This window comes from Rosa chinensis, chromosome 2 (assembly GCF_002994745.2).
Source record: "Rosa chinensis cultivar Old Blush chromosome 2, RchiOBHm-V2, whole genome shotgun sequence".
Taxonomy (NCBI): domain Eukaryota; kingdom Viridiplantae; phylum Streptophyta; class Magnoliopsida; order Rosales; family Rosaceae; genus Rosa; species Rosa chinensis.
Window position 1 is genome coordinate 80,564,984 of NC_037089.1, and position 24,560 is coordinate 80,589,543.

The window sequence follows — 24,560 nt, forward strand, 5'->3', positions numbered from 1 at the left end:
ACCACACTTGCTATTTCTTTCTGTTGTCTGAATTGCATTTAAGACAACAATTTGCTGGATATATATGTTGTCTGAAATGCATTTAAGATGACAAGTGATGGATGCAGGTGTTGTTTTGAATGAACCTCATACCACACTTGCTATTTATTTCTGTTGTCTGAATTGCATTTAAGATAACAATTTACTTTTCCTATATGTTGTCTGAATTGAATTGACACAATTGCTTTTTGGAAATAGGCAAATATGAAAAATGTTGATACAAATAAGTTCTAAATGTCAATTAGTAGCACATCATTCCCGTAGATTGCCAAAACATAAAAAAAAAAAACTACAAAGAGGTCTCCTACTACAATGTACTGCTTACATATCAGTTCAAAGTACAATTCATGTCCAACCAAATTTTAACCACAAGAGTGAGCAATATTGTGCCGAGACCCCAGTTGTTAGCCATTTTTTGGTTGAGAATCCCAGTAACTCCATAAACAACAACACTGCAGCAACCACACTGCAGAATAAACAGCTTGCCAGCAACATTGAAACTCATCTGCCCAAGCAAAAAACAACTACTGTCTAAAAAGAAATAATTACATGGTTATAGTAATTACATAACAAACAGATAGTAACTAACTAACTATAACAAATAGGCTGACTTCATTAAAATCATGAATCACTGTGCTAACCTTGGGGCAAAATCCTTAAAACTCTCAAACCCTTGCCTGTAGGAGTTTAAAAACCTGGACTTTCCAACTTCTTGAATATATGCAACTTTGAAGCACCAACCACAGAAAGAACAACAAATCAAATCAAAAGACGAAATCAGCAACACATCCCAAAAATAAACAAAAAAAAAAGGCAGCAACAGAGTAGTACCTACTCTGAGATTCTAACAACTTTTGCCAGACTGAAACTCCTTTACCTGTATTGGACACTATATAGTATATATGAGGGATGTAAATAAATAATAAAATCAGTAAGTGCAGAAAGCAGTAGGTTATACAAACCAAACAACACGAAGAAGAGGATGGAACACTTTTAGGTGCCAGGAAAAAAGATTTCCAATGATCATAATCGAACAATTCATACCATGAACAGAGCAGAAAAGGATAAGAGGTAATAAGTTTCACATAACATACAGAAAAGGAAGAACAAAACTCAATATTTTTGTAAGAGAAAATGGAAGTGAAGCTTCACGAAAATGTAAGAACAAAACCCCAATGACGACCTTCTTGGCCCTGGCGATCTTGCCTTCTCTGCAACCGCAGCTGTTAGTGCCGGCTCTCGCTGCTTTAATTGTTAACAAGAGAAGCATTTCGTGAATCTCCCTCCATTGTGTCTCTATAAAACATCCAAATATCAGAAAAGTCACTAATATATAGATCAACACAATGATGCTAACTACATAGTACATAGTTGGAGTGGAATTACTCCCTTTCAGCCTTGTTAATTGCTAGATTGGAAAGCTGCAGAGACATACATAAGGAGATTATACCCCCAAAACAAGAGAAGAAGGATGAGACGAAACAAAAGGAGAAGAGTTCCTCAAAACCCCCAGAGAAAAAGGAGGAAAAGAAAGAGAAGGAGAAGGAGAGTGGTAAATCAACTGAAATAGATACCAAGGTTGTAGACGTTAAGGAAGAGATAAAGCTGGTGGAGGTTAAGACAAAAGAGGGGAGTGCTCCTTATTTCATTCACTATGTCTATGCTCCACAAATATTTAGTGATGAAAATCCAAATGCTTGCTCTATAATGTAACTATGAGAATCTGTAAGCAGGTATATTATGCTTTTGAGGTTCAGTTTGGGGTTAGTTTTTTTTTTTTTTTTCTTCATATTTGAATCCTTCAAATAAAGTAATGTAGTACTATTATAAGCTATATTTTTGTTGGACAACACTATTATACTCTAGCTAATTAAGTAATTCACACTAACTATAGCTAGGGTATATATTCAGGCGTAGATTGAGGAATTCCTCTCTATATGGGAACAAGACTATGACCTAAGAGGCCGGGTGCATCGAAACGTAGTTGCATTTATAATAGCAGCACTTAATTTTTGTCCATTCTGTAGCCTCTAGCTTTGAGACTTTTCCACAAACCCTTTACCGTTGTAACCTTGATGAACACATATAGCTATTTCATGGGCTCTGGTGAAACTAATGGTGAATACAGCAAGGTTACAAGGGTAAAGGTTTTTTGAATGCATATAGCAACACTTAATTTTTACCCTTACACATATAGCTATAACCCTTGTAACCTTGCTGTATTCACCATTGGTTTAACTTGGTAAGGAAAATTTTCACACTCACCACCTGATCGATCGTCCTATTGCAATCTGATTTTTAAAATACAAGTGTAAATTCTAACACAATTGAACCATCACATGATCATGAGGATGATAAAGAACTAATACTACTCTTTTAGTACGATCGATTGAGTTGCTATTATCATCCACTTGACTGTATTATCTTCTAAATAAAAGCTGTTTATGATATGGAATCAAGAGGATTCTCTCCTCGTATTCTAATTTGGTCTTGACATTGTACTTACCAATTGAGCGACCTGTACTCAATGATCTGGTGTACCAAGACTATGCTAACAGCCTAAGACCCAGTCTTCTCTTATCTGTCAGGCATAATAGTATTTTATGAAGAAGACCAAAGGATTTAGGCACTTATTCCTACCCCCACCCCCAACAAAAACTAATATAAAGACCTCTCATAATAGGATTTGGAGCTGCTAGATAGTAGGGGAAGTATGTCCAATTTAACAGAGGAGAGGTCATCCTTAATTCTAATTATTATATAATTTCATTTACTTTCGTTTTTTCATTTTTCTGGGAGTAGAGATCGATCTAATGAGAAACTGATACTCATATATATCCCAGGTACTTAAAAACTAAGCTAGAAAGAAGCCATATATGACATAGATTAATGAGTCAAAGTAATAATAAATAATCTGAGACGACACTTAGAACTAATCCAGGGTACTTTGTGCCAAATAGCAAAACCAAACCTAGCTAGGCTACTAGCGGTATTGATGATTATATAATAGAGATATATGTCATACATATCATGTTTCTAAGATCTATCTGCATATACAGAGTAACAGAGAGGAGGGGAGAGAGAGAGAGAGAGAGAGAGAGAGAGAGAGAGAGAGAGAGAGAGAGAGAGAGAGAGAGAGAGAGAGAGAGAGAGAGAGACCGACCTGGATGGGAAGCATTAGGTGATTTGAAGAGCTGTGTCCTGCAGGGATGGACAATAAAACGGGTTCAATGGATTTCCAGTGGGACAAGCCCAAAAGGTTGATCATTTCTATGTCAACGAATCCAATAGGTACTAACTTGTACCAGTAACCAATCTCAACTACATTGGACTTCCGACAATACGCAGATATACTCTTTGGTAAGCATGAAATCGATTGAAAAGTAATCCTTTTCAATGATACACAACCGTCGGTAAACAGTTCTCTGCTCACTCTTGGTAACCCTACAAGTGATTTGAGATATACACACCGCGAAAATCCAAGGTAATCTAGCCCTCCAAGGCCTCTGATACAATCAGGTAAGCTACAAATTGGATTCTCACATAGATACAGTTTCTTCAGTGAGGATAAGTTACCAAAATCCCTAGGAAAAGCATCAACAGAAAGTTTGCAGTCTGCAAGACTTAACTCAACTAAAGTGCAGGGAAAAGAAGCCCAAAAATTATCAATACGTTTATCTATTGGTGGCCATGACTTGAGCTCCCCAGCGAGTATTCGATTTATTGGAACTTCATCGGCTTCAAGAACTTTCAGAGATATCATATTCCTCATTTCCATTGGAAACTCATAAAGATTTGAGCAACCGGACAAAGTAAGTGTTTCAAGTGATTTCAAATTAGCAACATTAAATGGAAATCAAATTATCAAACCATTTCTAACTACCCAATCAGTATCATTACCTTAATTAAAATCAACATCAAGTGATCAAGATCGAAAATTCAAAAGGAAATTGAACCCATTTGAAATTGAACCCGTTTCTAACTACCCAATCACTCAATCAGTATCATTACCTTAATTAAAATCAAGATCAAGATCAAAAGATAATCAAAGCCATTTGAAATTGAACCCATCAGAAACTTAGAAGAGAAGAAGAGGAGGACTGGAGGAGGCGAGGAGCCGAGGAGAAGAAGAAGATGGAGAGGGAGAGAGAGATAGTGAGATACCTGGAGGCGGAGCTCGGAGACCGGACAGGAGGAGACGGGTTGCTGGTTGCTGGTTATAGCCTTGCTCGTTGTGTTCCGTGTTCGGGACTCGGGAGTGCTCCAAGTCTTCAACCCCGAGTTCGGCAGTGGCCGGTGGGGCTTGAAAGGCTGGAGGCGGAGCTCGGAGACCGGAGATGGGTTGCTGGTTACAGCCTAGCAGGTTGCTGTGTTCTGTCTGTTAAATGGACCGGAGATGGATTAAATCGAAAATGGAGAGAGAGAGAGAAAGAGGGTTGCGGTAAAGAACAAAGAATGAGGGAATTGGGTTAGGAGATGGAGGCTGAAGAGTGAAGAGAGTCACCACCGAGGGAGAGAGAGAGAGAGAGAGAGAGGGAGGGAGGCGGTAATCGACCGAAGAGAAGCGGGTGAGAGAGGCTGAGTCAAACACGCAGGGGAAGAAAAGGGCCAATTTTTTTTAGCGAAGGGAGGGAACCCTAAACTAGATAGATTTCGAGGTTTTTTTTTTTTTTTTTGATACAAAAAGTTTTCCAGGATTTTCAACCCACCAAATTAATTAAATTTTTCTTTTTTGGGTTTCTCAGACAACATATGTCATTGCAAGTGTTGTCCCAAATTTGCAAATTTCAGTTTATGACTGTGTGTTGGCTGAGGGGAAGAGAAACGACAAGATTAACACATATGTCGTCTGACGTACTCAGACGACATATAAATTCAATATGTCGTCTGTTATGTGTCGTCTGATTCACTTTCTCCTATAGTGCGAGCACCCTAACCTAATTGAATGTCAGCTGGTAGTTCGATCACCTCCTAAGTTTGTTGTCACATAAATATAATAGACAAGCGCCCTAACCTAATTGAATGGGAGCTCACAGTTCACCACCTACGTTTGTTGGCACATACATAGTATTGCTTTCGGATCAATTCACATTTTACATAAAAAGAGGATGTACACCTTTTTTTTTCTTCTTCTTCTTCTTTTGGCAAAACAAATTAGTCAGATAAGACGAGATATAGAGAATAAATTTTCTGATAATCTATTCATCTCACGAATGGAGGTATATAAAGAGAATTACCGGTATACAATTAACCTACGTCTCTATTCTCTATCACACACTGAATGGGTAAGTACTAACTATAATATAATTACAATATATTTCATTCCTAATATTAGGCCATGACTCACGCTAACACTCCCCCTCAAGTTGGGCTTGGTTAAGTTGGCGCATACACGTTAACCATGCCCAACTTGCTTAGTGAGTCATAAAACTCCTTCCTGGAAACTCATTTAGTAAATATATCTGCAAGTTGCTCTTCAGTTGGGACGAAATGAAAGCTAATAATTTTGGCATCTAGCCTTTCCTTTATAAAGTGACGATCAACCTCCACATGCTTAGTATAATCATGTTGTACTGGATTCTGTGATATGTCAATAGCTGCCTTGTTGTCACAATACAACTGCATAGTACTTTTGAGTTTGAAACTTAGATCACGTAACAAATTTCTTAGCCACAGCAACTCACACACTTCGTGAGCCATACCTCTATACTCGACCTCAGCACTTGATCGTGCCACAACTTTTTGTTTCTTGCTCTTCCAGGTAACCAAATTACCTCCCACAAAGGTAAAGTAACCCGGTGTTGATCTTCTGTCTGTAATATTTCCAGCCCAATCTGCATCTGTCAAGCCACAAACCTCAAGAATGTTGTTGTGTTTAGAAAACAACACTCCTCTTTCTAGAGCTGACTTCAAGTACTTCAAAATTCTCATAACAACATCCATGTGACTCTCACTCAGGTTATGCATGAACTGACTTACCACACTCACTGCATATGCAACATCTGGTCTAGTATGAGCCAGATAAATCAAACGTCCAACCAACCTCTGATAGCAAGCCCGATCAGTGGGTACCTGATCTGGATACTCAGCTAAACAATGGTTCTGCTCAATAGGAGTATCGATAGGTCTGCAATCCAACAACCTTGTCTCTGTCAACAAGTCAAGAACGTACTTCCTCTGGCACAGGTAGATTCCTTCTCTCCCCCTGGCTACCTCAATTCCTAAGAAGTACTTAAGTTCACCTAAGTCCTTCATCTCAAACTCAGAGGCTAGCTGTTTCTACAGTCTATCCATCTCAACAGTATCATTGCCAGTGATTACCATGTCATCTACATAAATAATTAGAGCTGTTACCTTCCCTTGTTGATGCTTGAGAAATAAGGTATGGTCCGAGTTTCTCTGTTTGTAACCAACCTTCCGCATGAACTGTGAAAATCTTCCAAACCAAGCACGAGGTGACTGTTTGAGACCATACAGAGACTTTCTCAATTTGCATATAAAATCACCAGGAGAAGCAACTACATACCCAGATGGAAGGCTCATGTACACCTCCTCAGTGAACTCTCCATGAAGGAACGCATTCTTGACATCAAACTGTCGAAGTGGCCAGTTTAAACTAGCAGCAAACGACAGTAGAACCCGGATTGTGTTCATCTTGGCAACATGAGCAAATGTTTCATCGTAATCTATACCATACGTCTGAGTAAACCCCTTTGCTACAAGGCGTGCTTTGTATCGACTCACTGATCCATCTGCATTATGCTTCACGGTAAACACCCAACAACAACCTACAGCCTTCTTGCCCTGTGGTGGAGGCACAAGTTGCCAAGTATTGTTCTTCTGCAACGCCTCCATCTCTTCCTCCATTGCATTCCTCTACTTTGGATCCCCCAATGCATCCTGCACTTTGTTAGGTACTGATACAACAGATATTTGATTCACAAATGATTCATATGACTTAGACAACCTCCTAGTGGACATATAATTGGATACTGGGTATTTTGATTTGGCAGTAAGAGTAGGTTCAAACCTTTTGGTTGGTTGACCCCGAGTAGTCCTATTTGGTAACACATATTGCCCAACATTAGACTCACTACTACTAGTACCAGTGGGTGGACATACCTTAGATGAGTGATCTTCAGCACCAGGAAACTGTGGGTCAGGGGTAGGAGCTACAACCGGAGGGGCAGTTGTGTCTTCAACTTCACTTTCTGTAATTGAGACTGGTGCCTGGATGTCTGGACCTTCTGCTTCTGGAGGTGACTGGTTGATGGTCTCAACTGGATCCGTCAAAATGCCTCTTGCCTGTGTGACTTCTTCTCCTACTTCTGATTCATCCCCCTGATCTCCATGATACAGCTCTTCAAAATATGAATTCTTCCCCTGAAGAGCCATATCTGAAGAGGAAAAATAGCTCATGTCCTCAAAGAAAGTAACATCCATTGTGACATAGTACTTTCTGGTAGGTGGATGAAAGCACTTGTACCCTTTCTGATAGCCTCCGTAGCCAACAAACACATATTTAAGCGCCCGTGCATCCAACTTAGACCTCTAATTTTTAGGGACATGGACAAAGGCAACACAGCCAAAGACACGAATTGGAAGATTATGAAATGAAGGTGATGCGCTCTTGGGAAGCGCATAATTTAACCCTGAAATATCGTTAGTAGTATAAGCAAATAGGGATCGTTCTATCCGGGGATTGAGGGTACACTTGTAATTGTGAAACAAATAAAGAAAAGTATTATTTACAAAAATAAAATAAAGAATATAAATATATACAATTGTATAAACAAATAAAGAATTAAAATAATAAAGTATTATTTACAAAAATAAAATAAAGAATAGAAATATATACAAGTAACAAAATAAAAAGGGAGGGGGTTTAAGAATTATAGAATTGAAAATTAAGATAAATAAAATAAAGAAAATGTAAAAACATATATACAAGGGTGGATCGCAAGGAACAAAGATCAAAACCACATCCATATGCAAGAAATCCAATTACAATTCCTATAGTTGATTTTAAATGTCATGAGAGAGGAGTTGATCATGTGAAACATTCGAAAGCAAATGATTTCCCATATTTTTACTTTTCAATGCTAATTAACCTAAGCGAAAACACCTAGATTAATCCTATCAAACATGCAATCAAGCCCTAGAAAGCTAGTCAATCATGACATGTTCAACGCATTAGACATAGAGAAAGGCTATCAACTCAAGTGTACAACTTAGTATGGAAAAGTCCACCTAATTGCAATCCTCTTTAATTAAATTCGGTCTTTGCACAAAACCTTTACTACTTTGATTCAAGTTTACACAAAACGAAAAGTCGATTTCATGTTCTTAAACCTAGCACCAATTATATCAAAACCCTAAGTGTTTGCAACCACATAAGATTAAAATACAAAAGTTTTCTATCATGCAAATTTAATTAAACAAACCCACATAAGCAACATAAAAATCAACATATAGAAATCACAACTTTATCTCAAAACATATAAACGGGCTTTAAACTTTGCCCTTACATTATTTGTTAAATAGAATTCATAGTCTTACAAAATCAAACAAAGAAAACAAGAGAAAGGATATAATACACCTTGAAAGATGAATGATAAAGCCTTGAGACGAAGAACTTGAAGATCCTTGAAAGCAAGCAATCTTCTAGGGACGACACAAGGGTGGATGGCGGTTAGGAAATTGATGTATTGCATGGCTTCTCTTTCTCTTGGCTTGAAAATGAAGAACAAGAAAACTAGAGAATGAAGAAATATGGAGAGGAAATGGAGAGACAAAGAAGATGAGATGGATGAAGGAAGGTGTTTTAGAATGAGAGGAGAAGGTGTTTATATAGGGAAGAAAAAGAAGAGTGAAATGATGAGTGGAAGAAAAATAATGAAAGTGGAGTATGAAAGTGATTTGTAAAATATGGAAAAGAAAGAGAAATGATGAAATGAAAGCAAAGCATGAAGGTGCAGCAACATGGAAGTGATGATGATCTATTAAAGAGATTGTAGAAAAAATATATCCAAGGAAAAAGAGAAAAGCATCTAGCTTTCTTCATGTGGGTGGGAAACATGAATATGTGGTGTTGAGCTGTTTTCAGGTCAGTTTCTTCCCCTTTATTCCTTCAATTATTTCTCCAACAAGACTTCATTATATGCCTTTGACTTCTTCATATGAAATGTTCCACTATGAGTGTAGATCATCCTGACAAATTTTCAGAGCTTCAATCCATGTGGTTGGGCCGGAAATGCTGCTGGACCTCTTACAGGTCCAGTTTTCCGGTTTTGCTTCTGTAGAAAATTGGGCTGATTGTTTGAAGGCCTTCCACTCATATTTTTCTCTGGCACTCTTCATAAGAAATGATCCTTTGGGTGTCTAGAATGGATCTGGAAGGTTTCAGCTCATTTGAAGTTCATTTGGTCAGGCGGCCGCTCCTTCTTCCTTGCTTGGCTCTGATTCTCCTAGCCGGAGTAAGAAAATATTCAAGGTTGACTTTTTAGTGCATTTTCATTCTTCTCCATCATTTCTAGGTAATTATGGACCTAACGCTCATTTCACCTTCATTTACTCCAATGTACCTAAAAATAGAAATTGAATTAAAATCGATTCAGTTAAGGAATTAACTAAGCAAAATGTGAGGAATTAACTATTAAAATACCGCATTAAAATGCTCCTATCAAATTCCCCCACACTTAGCTTTTGCTAGTCCCTTAGGAAAACAAAACAAAAAAAAAAAAAAATCCAAAACAGAACAAAGACTTGACAAAAAGCAAGTAAATGACTCTATTGCTCATAACTGTTGTCTCAGAGACTCCAAACTCATGGCTTTCACGTTAAACACTTAATCAAAATCACAAAGATAATTCCATGGTTAATAAACCTGTGACATTCATATGACTAAGCAAGATATGGAGAACTTAAGTTATACAGTGAATGATAGCATGTTTCGAACAAGTCCAATCCAAACTCACAGGGCATACTCTCGATTTTTCTCTCAGAAATGGCTATGCTTAAAAGCTTTACACTCAAGTATATGCAAGAGAACAAATTGTAAGGCAACAAACAGCTTGCATATTTCATCAATAAACACATTTTGTGAAGAATTTTTAAAGACCTCATGAAATGACTAAGTGCACAAATGGACCTAAACCATAAGCTCGACTGCGTAACTGACTCCACTAACCAAAGACTGCCCATCTCAAGGATCAAGTCAGCACTTAAAACAGGTTGTAATGGGGCTAAGCTAGGGATTTCGAAATGAAGATTAAGGATACAAAAATCCTAAGGACCTAGCAGAGCATATATGGACCACCTTATGTCACCATTTTTATGGGCCAATTATCATTGTTTTGGGCCCAGTTTCACTCTAACAAACATGGGAATGGACAAAGGCTTAATTTTTCAACTTTGAGCCTTCTACAAATTTGAAAGTCCAAAACCACACTTCAACAATTTCCCAAGAGTTCTCATTTCAATTTTTCTTTTCTTTTGCCGCTTTTTCTTTTCAAGGCAAAATTTTTTTTTTCTTCTTTTTTTTTCTTGGATTTTCCCCACCCCACACTTGTCTTTCATCGTCACCCCTACATACTATGTCATGCTCTACTAAGTCCTTAAGACAAGGGTAGAGATATCCTGTACTAAGCTCATGGTAGGGTAGTGAGGGTGATGAAACAAAGGTTTTCAACGTAGGCTCAAAGGGGTTCATTCTAAGGAGTCCCACGACGGGCACAATTGGGGACACATGCTTGTTTGGCTATGGTGGTTACCCTAATGCCTTCTATCCTATCCAGGATCAGTGCATATTATGGCATACAAGTTTTGACAGTCACAACAGCCGAGTTCTAGTACTCTCTAGTCCATTAAAATCTATGGCACATGATCATTGGATTTTCAAAGAAAGATGAGGTTTTGCAAATACAGCCATGAAATTCTGAAATTATCAGTAAGCACTCAAAAAGAAAGTATTTTAGCTCAACAGCTCACTTGGGTCAAATGAATCAGACTTAATCCTAGCATGCTTAATGAACCAAGTTACAATCCTATCTCAAATCTTCATACAAGCATCACAATGTCGATTAACCACAGAATTCAATTAAGTCCTATTTTGATTGTGAAAACCTTCAGTCATGAATTCGGAGACATGTTCATCCTAGACGTTAGGAGCATCCTAAGACTCAAACAAACAAAAACACTCTAAAACCAACTTTTTTTTTTTTTTTTTTTACAATTTAATTCAATTTCAACACTTAGGTACGGGAACAGGGAGTCTCGATGTGCAATGGGACTGAAACAGCTACCCTTTTTCAAGACTATGTTTAATCCAATATACCTTAGTGTATCACAACATCAACTAAAAACACAATCCAACATCAACTATTTTTCATTTTTTTTTTTATATACTAACTACTAAAAACACAATAAAGCAATAATCCTTCCCCCATAATTAATTCATGCATTGTCCTCAATGTATAAACAAATATAAATCATGCAAAGCATAAATCAAGCATAGAAGAGAAAGTTAACACAACGAAACTTAAAACAACTTAAAATTCATGAAAATAAAATAGAAGGAAGAGTTCAAGAAAGCAAATCTGCGTTTGATGGCTCCTCCACAGATACGGTTGAAATGGGTTGCCTCCCATGCAGCGCTTAATGTTTAAAGTCTTTCAGCCTAGACTTGTATCTCCATTTACTCCTTTGGAGGAGCGGTATGCGGGCGAGTGGCAGCCCTCTTGCTGGTTTCAGCTTCCTGAGGAGGGTCCTCATGGTGTGATGCAGTAGCGTCCTTGCGGGGAAACCCAGGAGGATAACTTTGCAAGTTATTGACTTCCTGAGCAAGCTTGTTTATTGCAGTGTGACAGCGGATCAAAGAGCAGTTCATCTCAGAGATGTAATCGATCATGCAATTGACTCTCCAATCTGTCACCATGATACCATCGCGGAGAGAGGAACGCAAATCATCAATCAAATCCGACAAGCTTTCCAGGGTGGCCATAGGCCGAGGAGCACGAGCAGCTGGTGAGGAAGAAGACTCTCCGGGATGCAGTCTGGGAGAGCGACGAGGCAAAGGAGGGGGACTGCGGGTACGCTCACGGATAGGACGATGGTCCCATGGACGAGTAAGCCCAGCTCTAGTGGCCGCTTGACGACCTTCTTCTTCCAAAGAGAGAACACGGCGTTGATTGACGCCCCTGCGAGGGGTAACCTTAGTTCGAGCCATGAGGAAGTAGAAGGAATTTGAAAAGGCACACGGTTTTAACAAAGCTTCTCCGGGAAGGAGAAGAGTTATGATAGTTCACGGCCCAAGAAACTCCCCCACGTGTAAATATTCCTTTCTTTTCCTGGATTTATGGCATGCTTTCGGCTATAGCTCCTCGAGATTCGTTTGACTCCCCCACGCGTCCTTCTTTTCCTTGATTCACGGCAATTAAACCTGCTTTCGGCTGTAGCTTGTCTGTCACAGCTCCTCGAGATTCGTTTGGTTCCCCCACGTGTCTTCCACGCGGCAACAGCTTTTCCGTGTTTGCGGGTGACTTTAATCCAACGCGTAGATTTAATCTCAGAGGTCGTCCATCCAACGGTGGAGATCTGCTCACTCGTTCTATAATTAGGTGCATTCTGAGGGAGCGACTATTCACTCCAAAAGAAAATTCTTCCGAGTTCCATCCTTTCTCTCTCAACCCTTCAGCCTTTCTTTCGAAACTCCAATCCTTTCTTCATCAACATGGAACCACGAACTCTGCAACTAATGGAGTTACAAACCCAGCAACAAATGGAATTACAAGCCCAGCAACCAACCGAGGAGGGAGGAAGCATCCAAGCAGCCGGGAGTAGTAACCGGTGGGCTCCCACACCGCCTCAACTAAGAATCCTCAAGGGCCTTTACTATGATAAGGGTTTTAAGTACCCAACTCCAGAGCAGATTCAAGAGATCTGCCTTCATCTGAAACAGTATGGGCAGATCGAGGACAAAAACGTCTTCTTTTGGTTCCAGAACCTCAAGGCTCGTGAGAGGCAGAAGTTGAAGGAATTTCGGAACGTTCCGGTTGGTGGATCTCTCGATCTCAATTTTGGTTCCACTGGTTCTACTAGTAATGACAGATCCACTGACAGATCCATTGATCTAAACTTTGGGTCACGTGTCGGCTATGGTGCTGATGGATCGATCATGGAACAACGAGGAGAATATCACCAGGAGATTGAAACCCTTCCACTATTCCCCATGCATGGTGAGGACATCTTGGGCAACATGAAGACTACTTCCGAGGGAGGTGGCGGTTATGGCGGTGGCTCTCACATTTCCCTTGAGCTCAGCCTCAACTCCTACAGAGATGCAGACATGGCTTAGTATTATTTATTATTATTATTATTATATATATATATATTTTTTTTAAATTTTTTTAATTTTTTTTTTTTTTTTGTAAATAGCTGAATTTAATAAGACTGAATGAATGCAATTTTTTTTTTTTTTATATAAAGGACTCAAAAAATAAAAGACAAATATAAATATATATAGGACTCAAAATGAAAGACAATTATATAAATCTCTTCCCCCACACTTAAATATTGCATTATCTTCAATGTAATCAATTAAAAGCATGCAATGAAATAAGTAAGCATAGATAGAAGACATTTACGAAAACAAATCCTAAAATAAAAACAAAAAAAATGAAAAATAAAAAGAAATAGGGAAAGAGAAAGCAAATCTGATTAAATTCTGAATTGGGTTGCCTCCCAAGTAGCGCTTGTATTTTACGTCTTGCAGCCAGACAGTACCTACATTAAATAAAGTTAGTAACTATAATTAACAAAGAAATACAAAATAAAAACAAGTATAACTATTAATTACAAACTACAAGTATTATTAACAAGTATATTGTACAAAAGACACAAGTTAAGTACACAAGTGAGTATAAAACGTGAAAAGTATTTTTACAAGTTTAAAGTGTGAAACAACAAAATAATTTACACGTATAGAGTATTCACAAGTATTTCTTTTATTATAAACATTATTGATATCGAATCAAATTCCAAGCGGTAAATCAAGTGGACGTGCGGCCCAAGTATAGTCGCCTAGACACAAACTCCCTTTCAAATCGTTTGGGCAACCTTAGTGAAATGGCCAGGTAGGGGAGGACGAACACGAGAGGAAAAATCCATTTTGGCATGAGCTACTCCCACATTGTGGTTTAGGCCCATTTGCAAGCACTTCTGGATTCAAAAACCCGTCATGAACGTTGTCCCATTCCTAGACACCATTTCACATAGGCTTTCTTACTAAGATGAGAAAGTTCATAAGTGTGAAGACAGTTCAACAAGTGTTAATAAAGGCCGCCCTCAACCTTAAGGGACCTGAGCTAGGTACCAATAAGGGGTTTAGGCCAATATTAACAAAAGAGACTTCACCTATTCCTCTCAATTTACAACCTACAATTAAAATTCGTGTTCAATAATATAAATAACATCCTAGTTAATTTAAACTAAGTTTCAAACAATTTTTAAACAACAAATATATACAATAAATGACACAATTTAGCAAGTGATTTTTCAATCCCCGGCAACGGCGCCAAAAATTGATGCGCTCTTGGGAAGCGCATAATTTAACCCTGAAATATCGTTAGTAGTATAAGCAAATAGGGATCGTTCTATCCGGGGATTGAGGGTACACTTGTAATTGTGAAACAAATAAAGAAAAGTATTATTTACAAAAATAAAATAAAGAATATAAATATATACAATTGTATAAACAAATAAAGAATTAAAATAATAAAGTATTATTTACAAAAATAAAATAAAGAATAGAAATATATACAAGTAACAAAATAAAAAGGGAGGGGGTTTAAGAATTATAGAATTGAAAATTAAGATAAATAAAATAAAGAAAATGTAAAAACATATATACAAGGGTGGATCGCAAGGAACAAAGATCAAAACCACATCCATATGCAAGAAATCCAATTACAATTCCTATAGTTGATTTTAAATGTCATGAGAGAGGAGTTGATCATGTGAAACATTCGAAAGCAAATGATTTCCCATATTTTTACTTTTCAATGCTAATTAACCTAAGCGAAAACACCTAGATTAATCCTATCAAACATGCAATCAAGCCCTAGAAAGCTAGTCAATCATGACATGTTCAACGCATTAGACATAGAGAAAGGCTATCAACTCAAGTGTACAACTTAGTATGGAAAAGTCCACCTAATTGCAATCCTCTTTAATTAAATTCGGTCTTTGCACAAAACCTTTACTACTTTGATTCAAGTTTACACAAAACGAAAAGTCGATTTCATGTTCTTAAACCTAGCACCAATTATATCAAAACCCTAAGTGTTTGCAACCACATAAGATTAAAATACAAAAGTTTTCTATCATGCAAATTTAATTAAACAAACCCACATAAGCAACATAAAAATCAACATATAGAAATCACAACTTTATCTCAAAACATATAAACGGGCTTTAAACTTTGCCCTTACATTATTTGTTAAATAGAATTCATAGTCTTACAAAATCAAACAAAGAAAACAAGAGAAAGGATATAATACACCTTGAAAGATGAATGATAAAGCCTTGAGACGAAGAACTTGAAGATCCTTGAAAGCAAGCAATCTTCTAGGGACGACACAAGGGTGGATGGCGGTTAGGAAATTGATGTATTGCATGGCTTCTCTTTCTCTTGGCTTGAAAATGAAGAACAAGAAAACTAGAGAATGAAGAAATATGGAGAGGAAATGGAGAGACAAAGAAGATGAGATGGATGAAGGAAGGTGTTTTAGAATGAGAGGAGAAGGTGTTTATATAGGGAAGAAAAAGAAGAGTGAAATGATGAGTGGAAGAAAAATAATGAAAGTGGAGTATGAAAGTGATTTGTAAAATATGGAAAAGAAAGAGAAATGATGAAATGAAAGCAAAGCATGAAGGTGCAGCAACATGGAAGTGATGATGATCTATTAAAGAGATTGTAGAAAAAATATATCCAAGGAAAAAGAGAAAAGCATCTAGCTTTCTTCATGTGGGTGGGAAACATGAATATGTGGTGTTGAGCTGTTTTCAGGTCAGTTTCTTCCCCTTTATTCCTTCAATTATTTCTCCAACAAGACTTCATTATATGCCTTTGACTTCTTCATATGAAATGTTCCACTATGAGTGTAGATCATCCTGACAAATTTTCAGAGCTTCAATCCATGTGGTTGGGCCGGAAATGCTGCTGGACCTCTTACAGGTCCAGTTTTCCGGTTTTGCTTCTGTAGAAAATTGGGCTGATTGTTTGAAGGCCTTCCACTCATATTTTTCTCTGGCACTCTTCATAAGAAATGATCCTTTGGGTGTCTAGAATGGATCTGGAAGGTTTCAGCTCATTTGAAGTTCATTTGGTCAGGCGGCCGCTCCTTCTTCCTTGCTTGGCTCTGATTCTCCTAGCCGGAGTAAGAAAATATTCAAGGTTGACTTTTTAGTGCATTTTCATTCTTCTCCATCATTTCTAGGTAATTATGGACCTAACGCTCATTTCACCTTCATTTACTCCAATGTACCTAAAAATAGAAATTGAATTAAAATCGATTCAGTTAAGGAATTAACTAAGCAAAATGTGAGGAATTAACTATTAAAATACCGCATTAAAATGCTCCTATCAGAAGGTAAGGAGACATGAGTTGCAAGAACCTCAAATTGAATTTTTCCCTGAAGGACACTAGATGGAAGACGATTGATAAGATGGGAGGAAGCATGAACAGCATTGCCCCAAAGATACTTAGGCATATGAGCACTAAAAAGAAGGGCACGAGCCATATCAAGTAAATAACGGTTTTTCCTTTCAGACACTCCATTTTGTTCTGGTGTTTGTGGACATGTAGTTTGGTGAACAATCCCATGGGTTTTGAAGAACTCTTGGAAAACATGATTGACATATTCTCCCCCATTGTCAGAACGAATGACCTTAATGGTGCTATGGTATTGTGTTTGGACAAGAGTACGAAAAGTTTGAAAAGCTGGAAAAACTTCATCTTTGGTTTTAAGAAGAGCAACCCATGACAACCTAGTACATTCATCAATAAACAACACAAAATATGTCATACCCGATACAGTGGGCTCTCTAGAAGGTCCCCAAACATCAGAATGAATCAACTCAAAAGGAATAACACTTTTATTAGAAACACTAAGAGAATAAGTAGCACGACGACTCTTGGCCAAAACACACGTTTCACAATGTAAAACAGACTCATCCACACCAATAAACAAAGTAGGCATGATTTTTCTCATAAGACTAAAAGAATGATGCCCTAAACGGCGATGCCACAACCAAATTTCGCTTAGCTTGTCAGAACTCGAAGTCAAAGCGACGCCGAACTGTGCTCATGGCTTCTCCCCTGCGTACGTCTGATCCAGATGGAACAACCTGCCCCTCAGATACCCTCGACCGATTATCTCCCTGGTGAGAAGATCTTGAAAAATCATATATATAGGATAAAAAGTTAAGGAGCATTTAGACTTAGTATTCAACTGTGGAACAGATATCAAATGATGAGACAAGTCAGGCACATATAATACATTATGAAGTTCTAAGGTGGGAGTAATACGAACTAACCCTGACCCTAACACAGGAAATGCCTCACCATTGGCATTTGTTACATAGGACACTGGTGGGGAAGACAATTTAATAAAATACGATTTATCATAAGTCATATGATCGAAGGCACCAGAATCAATAATCCATGTATCAGAATCAACAAAGTTAGAAACCTTTAAAGTCATACCAATCTTACCACGACCATCTATAGAGGCTGTAGGAGTAGCCCCACCTACTGTACGATGATCCTGACTAGCCACACCATAGAAGTTTGGTTCTTGGACCAACTGAACCGCAACTACCTTTGCCTTAGGACGATAACCCTTCTTTTTAGGGTACCCATTCAGCTTCCAACAAGTCTCTCGAACATGTCCAAGGTCATTGCAGTAAGAGCATAAGGACGAGGGCGATTGGTGAAGCTTGGTGGGAAACCGTGCTGATGAAGTGGGGTTGAACCCTACTGCTGAAGGAAAGGTGCTGGTGACTTGGCCTGAATACCTAGGCTAGATACTTCAACCTGTGCATGTTTGACACTTTCCTGCTGAGACTCATCCTTGCGGATGTATGTAAAAGCTGTGCTCAAATTAGGAGGGTCTATCATTCTGAGCAATTCCCCCTTGGCACTGCTATGTTTCTCATCAAGCCCTTTCAAGAATACATGAATTCTTAGGGTTTAGGACAATTTGATGAAAAACGGACAATTCACAAAAAGAGACAATTTGATGAAAGCTCTAGCGAAGCAGTGACACAATCAGCTGCAGAATCCTTTAAAGTCAATTATTTTCTCTACATAGTTGATCAAACTATTTCTTCATTCAAAACCAGGTTAGCACAATTTCATTCAAATTTAATATAATAAGTTAAGGGCTAAATACTAGTTACTACCCTGTGGTTTAGGTCCAAAATCAATTCAGTCCTTGGACTTCTAATTTCATCAAAAACACCCCTGCACTTTCAATTTTGATCTAATAGGTCCAATTCGTTAATATTCTGTTATGAGTTCAAGTTATAGTTGGATTATTTGTTAAAAAACTATTTATTTTATAGTAGGACTCACTCCTAAATTGACTATGCAGTCCACCTCGACACCACATCATAAAACATAGGCCATATATGAGCCACGTTAACAAGTTAAATAACTTCAATTATTGGAAAACTAACAAATTGGACCTATTATATCAAAATTGAAAGTGCAGGGGTATTTTTGATGAAATTAGAAGTTGAGGGACTGAATTGATTTTGGAGCCAAACTACAGGGTAGTAATCAGTATTTAGCCTTGTGATCAATTAACTGAATTGTTGAGGGACTGAATTGTTTTGAGAAAGCTGCTGATCAATTAACTTGAGGGACTGAATTGTTTTGAGAAAGCTGCTGATCAATTAACTTTGAGCCTTGTGTTGCCCTGCTAACTGATCTCCAAATGTCATGAAATTTTGATAGGTTTCTATTCTGCTAGTTAACAAAGGATCTGGAAAGTTTCATCTTATTTCGATGTATATTGAATCTCCAGTGATTTTTCTTTTAAGTCTAGTCAGCTTTTGGAAAAGTTCCAGAATTTTTAGTTTTCCCTTTGACTTTCTGCTGAGATTTGAACTTCTATTTGAATCATTTAACCTCTGGTCTTTGTATATATTGAACTAGACATTCCAATAGTTGTTTCAAAATTGATTTCTTGCCAATTGGTTTTAAAATGAATTTTGGGTGGATTTTCTAAGTTGACTTTGCTGCTGCTCTGTTTTTCTAAAACCTGACAGTTTAGTCTTTTTGCATCCATCATTTCCCTTACTTCTCGAACTCCGATTGGTTTGAAATTTTAGTATGTTGTACCTTGATATGTCAGTTTTCATTCTGGAAAATTTCAACTTCATTGTTGCATAAATGAATTTTTCGTAAATCCTCAAAACCGAACTGTTCCTGCCTAAAAGTTACACTTTAAGTTGTGTTAAATTTGCTCTATTTCTGAATGTCTCTTGCTGAGAATCCCTTAAGTCAAGCCCAGGTTTGGGGTGTGACATGTTTATATAGTTTATTGAACTTTTTTTTTTCTAAACCAGGTTTGAACAATTTAAGACTTTTGAAGAGAATTTTGAACTTTTGTTTGATTTGGACAAGTTAAGGTCTACAGATAGAGATAGTTTGAAGAGTTTTTGTGCTAACCTTACAAATTTATTGAAGGATGGTGAGATTTTTGATCTTAATGAAGATGATCTATATCATGACCTACGAATGTTGAGTCAAGATTTACCCAATGAAACAAAAAGTGCTATTGATGTGTTGAATTATATAAAAGACGTTGATGGCTGTTATCCAAATGCTTGGATTGCTTATAGGATTCTGCTAACTATACCTGTCACAATTGCCTCTGCAGAAAGAAGTTTTTCGAAGTTAAAATTGATCAAATCTTACCTTTGGTCTACTATGTCACAAGAGAGATTGGGTGGTTTGGCTATGATATCTATTGAAAAAGATATTATTGGAAAACTTGATTATGTAAGTTTGATTAGTACCTTTGCATCTAAAAATGCAAGATGAGTCATATTTCAGTGATACTTTGTGTTCTTTTGTAATGTCTTGAACATTTGTTTTGGGGCCTCGAATTTTTTTCCGCCTTGAGCCTCTAAACTCACAGGGCCGGCCCTGGGTGTGCTTACACATGGATTTGCTTAGTCAAGGCCGAAGAAATAAAGGGAGAGAAGACGGCTATGATCTTAGGCGTGGATGCAAGGTCTCGCTTGGACCCTCCTGTACCGGAAACCTATTTTGGAAACTGCGTAGTGGGCCGTGTAGCAGTGGCCGAAACAAAAGGCCTGATTGGTGAAGATGGGTTGGTCGTGGCCGTAAAGGCAATAACTGAGGCCCTGAGGAGCTTGGACGACGGGGTTTTCAATGGGGCTGAGCTTTGGGAATTCATCGACTTTTCGCTGTATGATAAGGTATATTCAATTGCGGGTTCACAGCGGTTTGAGGTTTACGGTACTGATTATGGATGGGGAAGGCCGAAGAAGATCGAGCTCGTTTCGATAGATAAGACTGATGCGGTTTCTCTTATGGATAGCAAAAATGGTGGTGGAGCTATTGAGGTTGGGTTGGCTTTGAAGAAACCACAAATGGAGGCTTTTGCCTCTCTATTTGCCAAAGATCGATGTACTTACCTTATCTGAAGCCCCAGGTTTGATTAGTGTTAATGCCCAATAGTCTATAGCCATTGATCGCGAATGTGCATGGGCGCATGGGTCTATTATTGAATCGTTGTGTGGCTTCCGTTGCTTATATAGTTATATTGGAATAATCTTTTTCACCAAAAATAAAATAAATTATTTGAATAAATTTTCTCTAAACATTAGCTGGGTGGCCACTGGCCAGAACTTGGTTTATCTGTAGATCGGTAGGAACAGCCGATAAAATAATAATAATAATAATAATAACACGGGCCAATTCCAGATGTTTAAGATTTGCGCGCGAAAGTTACTACACCATATAAAATTGGGGTAGTAACACATTGCAAAGTGTTTTTACCGTCCAAAATACCCCATGCAATTTTTAAATTTTTTAAAATATGACAACTTGATTAATAAGGATTACATTGTAAATATGTAAAAACTATATCAAACTTTAAAATGACGAAACTAATACGAAATGCAACAATGCATCAGAAAATAAACCTAGCACATATACTATTGGATCCGATATCGCATCTAATGAAGCACTGTATATAATCTAGGGTATATAAAAACCTACTAATGATATGATCGACAAATATGCATGCACTCTAAATACGTCAAACAAAAGAAAATCTGCCATGAACGTAACTGGTAGTATGATCAATTATGCATACTCCACGCACAATTATATGTTGAATTTTACCGTAGTATCAAAGAACCAAACCCTTCAAACCCATCACAAAAATGCAACAATATAAAAAGTACATATTGAGCCCAAAAACCAGGCCTAGATTTAGGTCCAACCTAGGTTAAAAACCCGAACCCTGGCCACAAGACACGCCTCCACATAGGGAGCGTGGGAGAATAAAAATTAGATGGGCCAAAAGCCCAAAACTTATAAACCTATAATGATCTGCATGATAATTAATGGAGGAATTGCAGGAAGCATTGATCTTTTTTTTCTTTTCTTTTTTCGGCAAGCCTTACCGTAAATATTGATCTAGGAGGACCGTTACCAAGCCTTAGCATACGATAGGTTTGCGTCATGTGTAAATTTTTATCTACCTCTTTTACTTACTACCTGACATAAATCTTTGGCAATTAACTTGTGAATAATTTCTTCAATTTTGTTTTTTTTTTTTGTTTCATTCATATCAATAAGATTAATCAAACTTTCTAATTTTCTATGACGAGTATGAACACAAACAAGTCAAAACTCAAAAGTATGAGAATGTATATCGCGTGACTAGTAGACAATATAAATGAAGGAGAGACCAAAAGGGAAAAGAATTGGCTTTTTTCTTCTTTCTTTCTTTTTTGTGAAAAGAGGAAAGAGTACAGTTCTGAATTCTGAACTCGTTCTCGGTTCTCACTCCATTCAATTCCAAGCATACGTGTACTCTCAAAATTCACAGCCATCAACCTCCCTTTCAGCCCTCTGTCTATGACCAATAAGATCACAGCCATGAAGTGTACCTACATTGGGATCCAAGGGCTTGGATTTCCCAGAGGGTCTGTCTCTCCCAATTTTAATACTTGTATGCAAAGGCATTCTCGAAGGCTAGAAACATTCAAAGTCTAATGTTTTCAGTTTTCACACAAAGCGCGTGAGTATTCGCGCAGCTTTAAATGTCGACTGTCAACAAAATCTGTATCGTTCTGACTTGAAATTTCCAAAGCGATAAGGGATACGGAATCAAAGAGCTAGCAAGAGAATTGCAAGTTGCAACTCGTGAGACTTACAGCCCCAGATTTTTATCATTTCACAAACACTAACCGGACCCTGAGGTTGGCGGTGGCATAGATATTTTATCTATATATACATATAAATATATATACATGGATGTGTGTAGTTAAAGCTTCTTCAATATCCAATCTTTCTCAATCTGAGGTAATGGCAAACTTATCAGTGAAGAAAGTTGAGGTCTGCAGGGTGGCACCAAAACCAGGTTCATCTGAGAACCAGTCACTTCCTCTAACGTTCTTCGACTTATTCTGGCTCCGTTTTCAGCCCGTTGAACGCCTCTACTTTTACCAAACCTCTTCCACCGATTATTCCGTACTTTCCAAACTCAAAACCTCCCTGTCTCTCACTCTCCAACACTTCCTACCTCTCGCCGGAAACCTCACCTGGCCCCAAGACTCCCTCAAACCCGTTCTAAGCTACGTTCAAGCCGACGCCGTTTCACTCACCGTAGCTGAGTCCGATGCAGATTTCGACCACCTCATAAACAGTACCTCTCTTGCAGCCCAAGATTTCAGTCCTCTTGTTCCTCAGTTGGATGTGACTGACGAGCGAGCCGCCGCCATGGCGTTGCAAATCACAGTCTATCCCAACCGCGGATTCTCCATCGGAACGGCCATGCACCACGCAATCCTCGATGGCAAAACGTCGACCTCGTTTGTCAAAGCATGGGCTCATATATGCAAACATGAAGAAGCACAAGCTCTGCCTTCGTCTTTGGTACCCTTTTACGACAGAACGGTCGTCAAGGACCCGGCCGGGCTCGAAGAACTCTACTCTGTCCATCACCAAAACAAGGACGGCCGGACCGACAACAGAAGCTTAAGCATTGTCTCCTACCGTAAAGCTTCAGATCAAGAAGACTTGATTCGGGGCACATTCGAGTTCACTCGCGCATTTATCCAAACACTTAGAGGGCATGTCATATCTAAAATGGCTCCTGATTCATCGCTCCACTTGTCAACTTTTTCTCTGGTCTATGCCTACACATGGGTCTGTATGGTGAAGGCCGAAGAAATCAAAGGGGAGAAGACGGTAGTCATCTTCGGGGTGGACTCCAGGTCCCGGTTGGACCCTCCAATACCTGCAACGTATTTTGGTAACTGCGTAGTGGGTCGTGTAGCAGTTGCAGAAACAAAAGGGCTATTGGGTCAAGATGGACTGGTTGTAGCTGTGAAAGCAATCACAGAAGCTTTAAGAAGCTTGGAGAAAGGGGTTCTGGATGGGGCAGAGAATTGGGTTTCGAAATTTCTCGATTTTTCGCTGTATGATAGGATATATTCGATTGCAGGGTCACATAGGTTTGAGGTTTATGATACCGATTTTGGATGGGGAAGGCCGAAAAGGGTTGAGGTAATCTCCATTGATAAGACGGGAGCCATTTCTCTTTCGGATAGTAAGAATGGTGGTGGAGGTGTTGAGGTTGGCGTGGTTTTGAAGAAACAGTATATGGAGGCTTTCGATGCTCTGTTTGCTAGCCCGGTGCATTAGGATTGAGATTCTCGACCAAGAAAACAAGGATTTTCTCATTCTATTCTTGGTTTTTCATGCTTTCTTGTAATAAGAATTATTATTACTATCGTTTGTTTTTTGAGAATGAACACAACGGAATTATTTTCAAAATGTATGATGCATCATGTCGGCAATTCTCGTGTTTTCTTTATATCAAAGATTTAAGTTTCTTGAAATTAACCTTAAACAAAAATTAAAAAAAAATTCTGGAGGACTGTGTAACACTCCAACCTGCCTCTCAAGTCATTGAGATTTGAACTCAAAACTTCCACAATATTAGTTATGCTAGATAACCAATAAGCCACGACTCACTTATAGTTTCTTGAAATTATTGAAATTTAAACTTATCGATATTCGAATGTTTGTCATTATTTAAAGATATGTCAATGACACCAAATATTTTCATTAAAATTTTCGTAATTTTGAATACTGAAATTTTTGTAAATATAGAATACCAAAATTTTCCCCAAAACCAAAATTAGGAAACGTGCTTTATAATCCATATAACTTTGACAAGCAGGGTGG

At 38.1% G+C, this 24,560-nt stretch overlaps 2 protein-coding genes and 1 long non-coding RNA gene across 6 annotated transcripts; 2 read left to right on the plus strand and 1 right to left on the minus strand.

The window, feature by feature from the left end:
- Positions 1-315: 315 nt before the first annotated feature.
- Positions 316-4,532, minus strand: LOC112183466. Of its 4 annotated transcripts, none has more exons than XR_005807149.1 (6): positions 4,204-4,532; positions 3,203-3,240; positions 1,002-1,335; positions 871-928; positions 681-765; positions 316-544 (listed from the first exon to the last, which is right to left on the minus strand). It is a non-coding gene; the product is annotated as an uncharacterized LOC112183466 (long non-coding RNA). The 4 variants fall into 4 exon arrangements; XR_002929909.2 differs by having other exon boundaries at positions 871-916; positions 4,204-4,531; XR_005807148.1 differs by having other exon boundaries at positions 871-916; positions 1,223-1,335; positions 4,204-4,525.
- Positions 4,533-20,320: 15,788 nt separating this feature from the next.
- On the plus strand, positions 20,321-20,779 carry LOC112185142 (phenolic glucoside malonyltransferase 1). Its single transcript, XM_024323353.1, has one exon. It carries the CDS (start codon positions 20,321-20,323, stop codon positions 20,777-20,779), a length of 459 nt encoding a protein of 152 aa, XP_024179121.1.
- A 1,894-nt stretch (positions 20,780-22,673) lies between these two features.
- LOC112188580 (phenolic glucoside malonyltransferase 2) lies at positions 22,674-24,014 on the plus strand. The gene has a single exon (XM_024327723.2). The coding sequence runs from the start codon at positions 22,674-22,676 to the stop codon at positions 24,012-24,014; it is 1,341 nt and encodes a 446-aa protein (XP_024183491.2).
- The last annotated feature ends 546 nt before the right edge of the window (positions 24,015-24,560 follow it).

What these genes read in the sequence shown, in the direction of transcription:
- LOC112188580 (XM_024327723.2), top strand. Translation starts at nt 22,674, where the DNA reads ATGGCAAACTTATCAGTGAAGAAAGTTGAGGTCTGCAGGGTGGCACCA.
- LOC112185142 (XM_024323353.1), top strand. Translation starts at nt 20,321, where the DNA reads ATGATCTTAGGCGTGGATGCAAGGTCTCGCTTGGACCCTCCTGTACCG.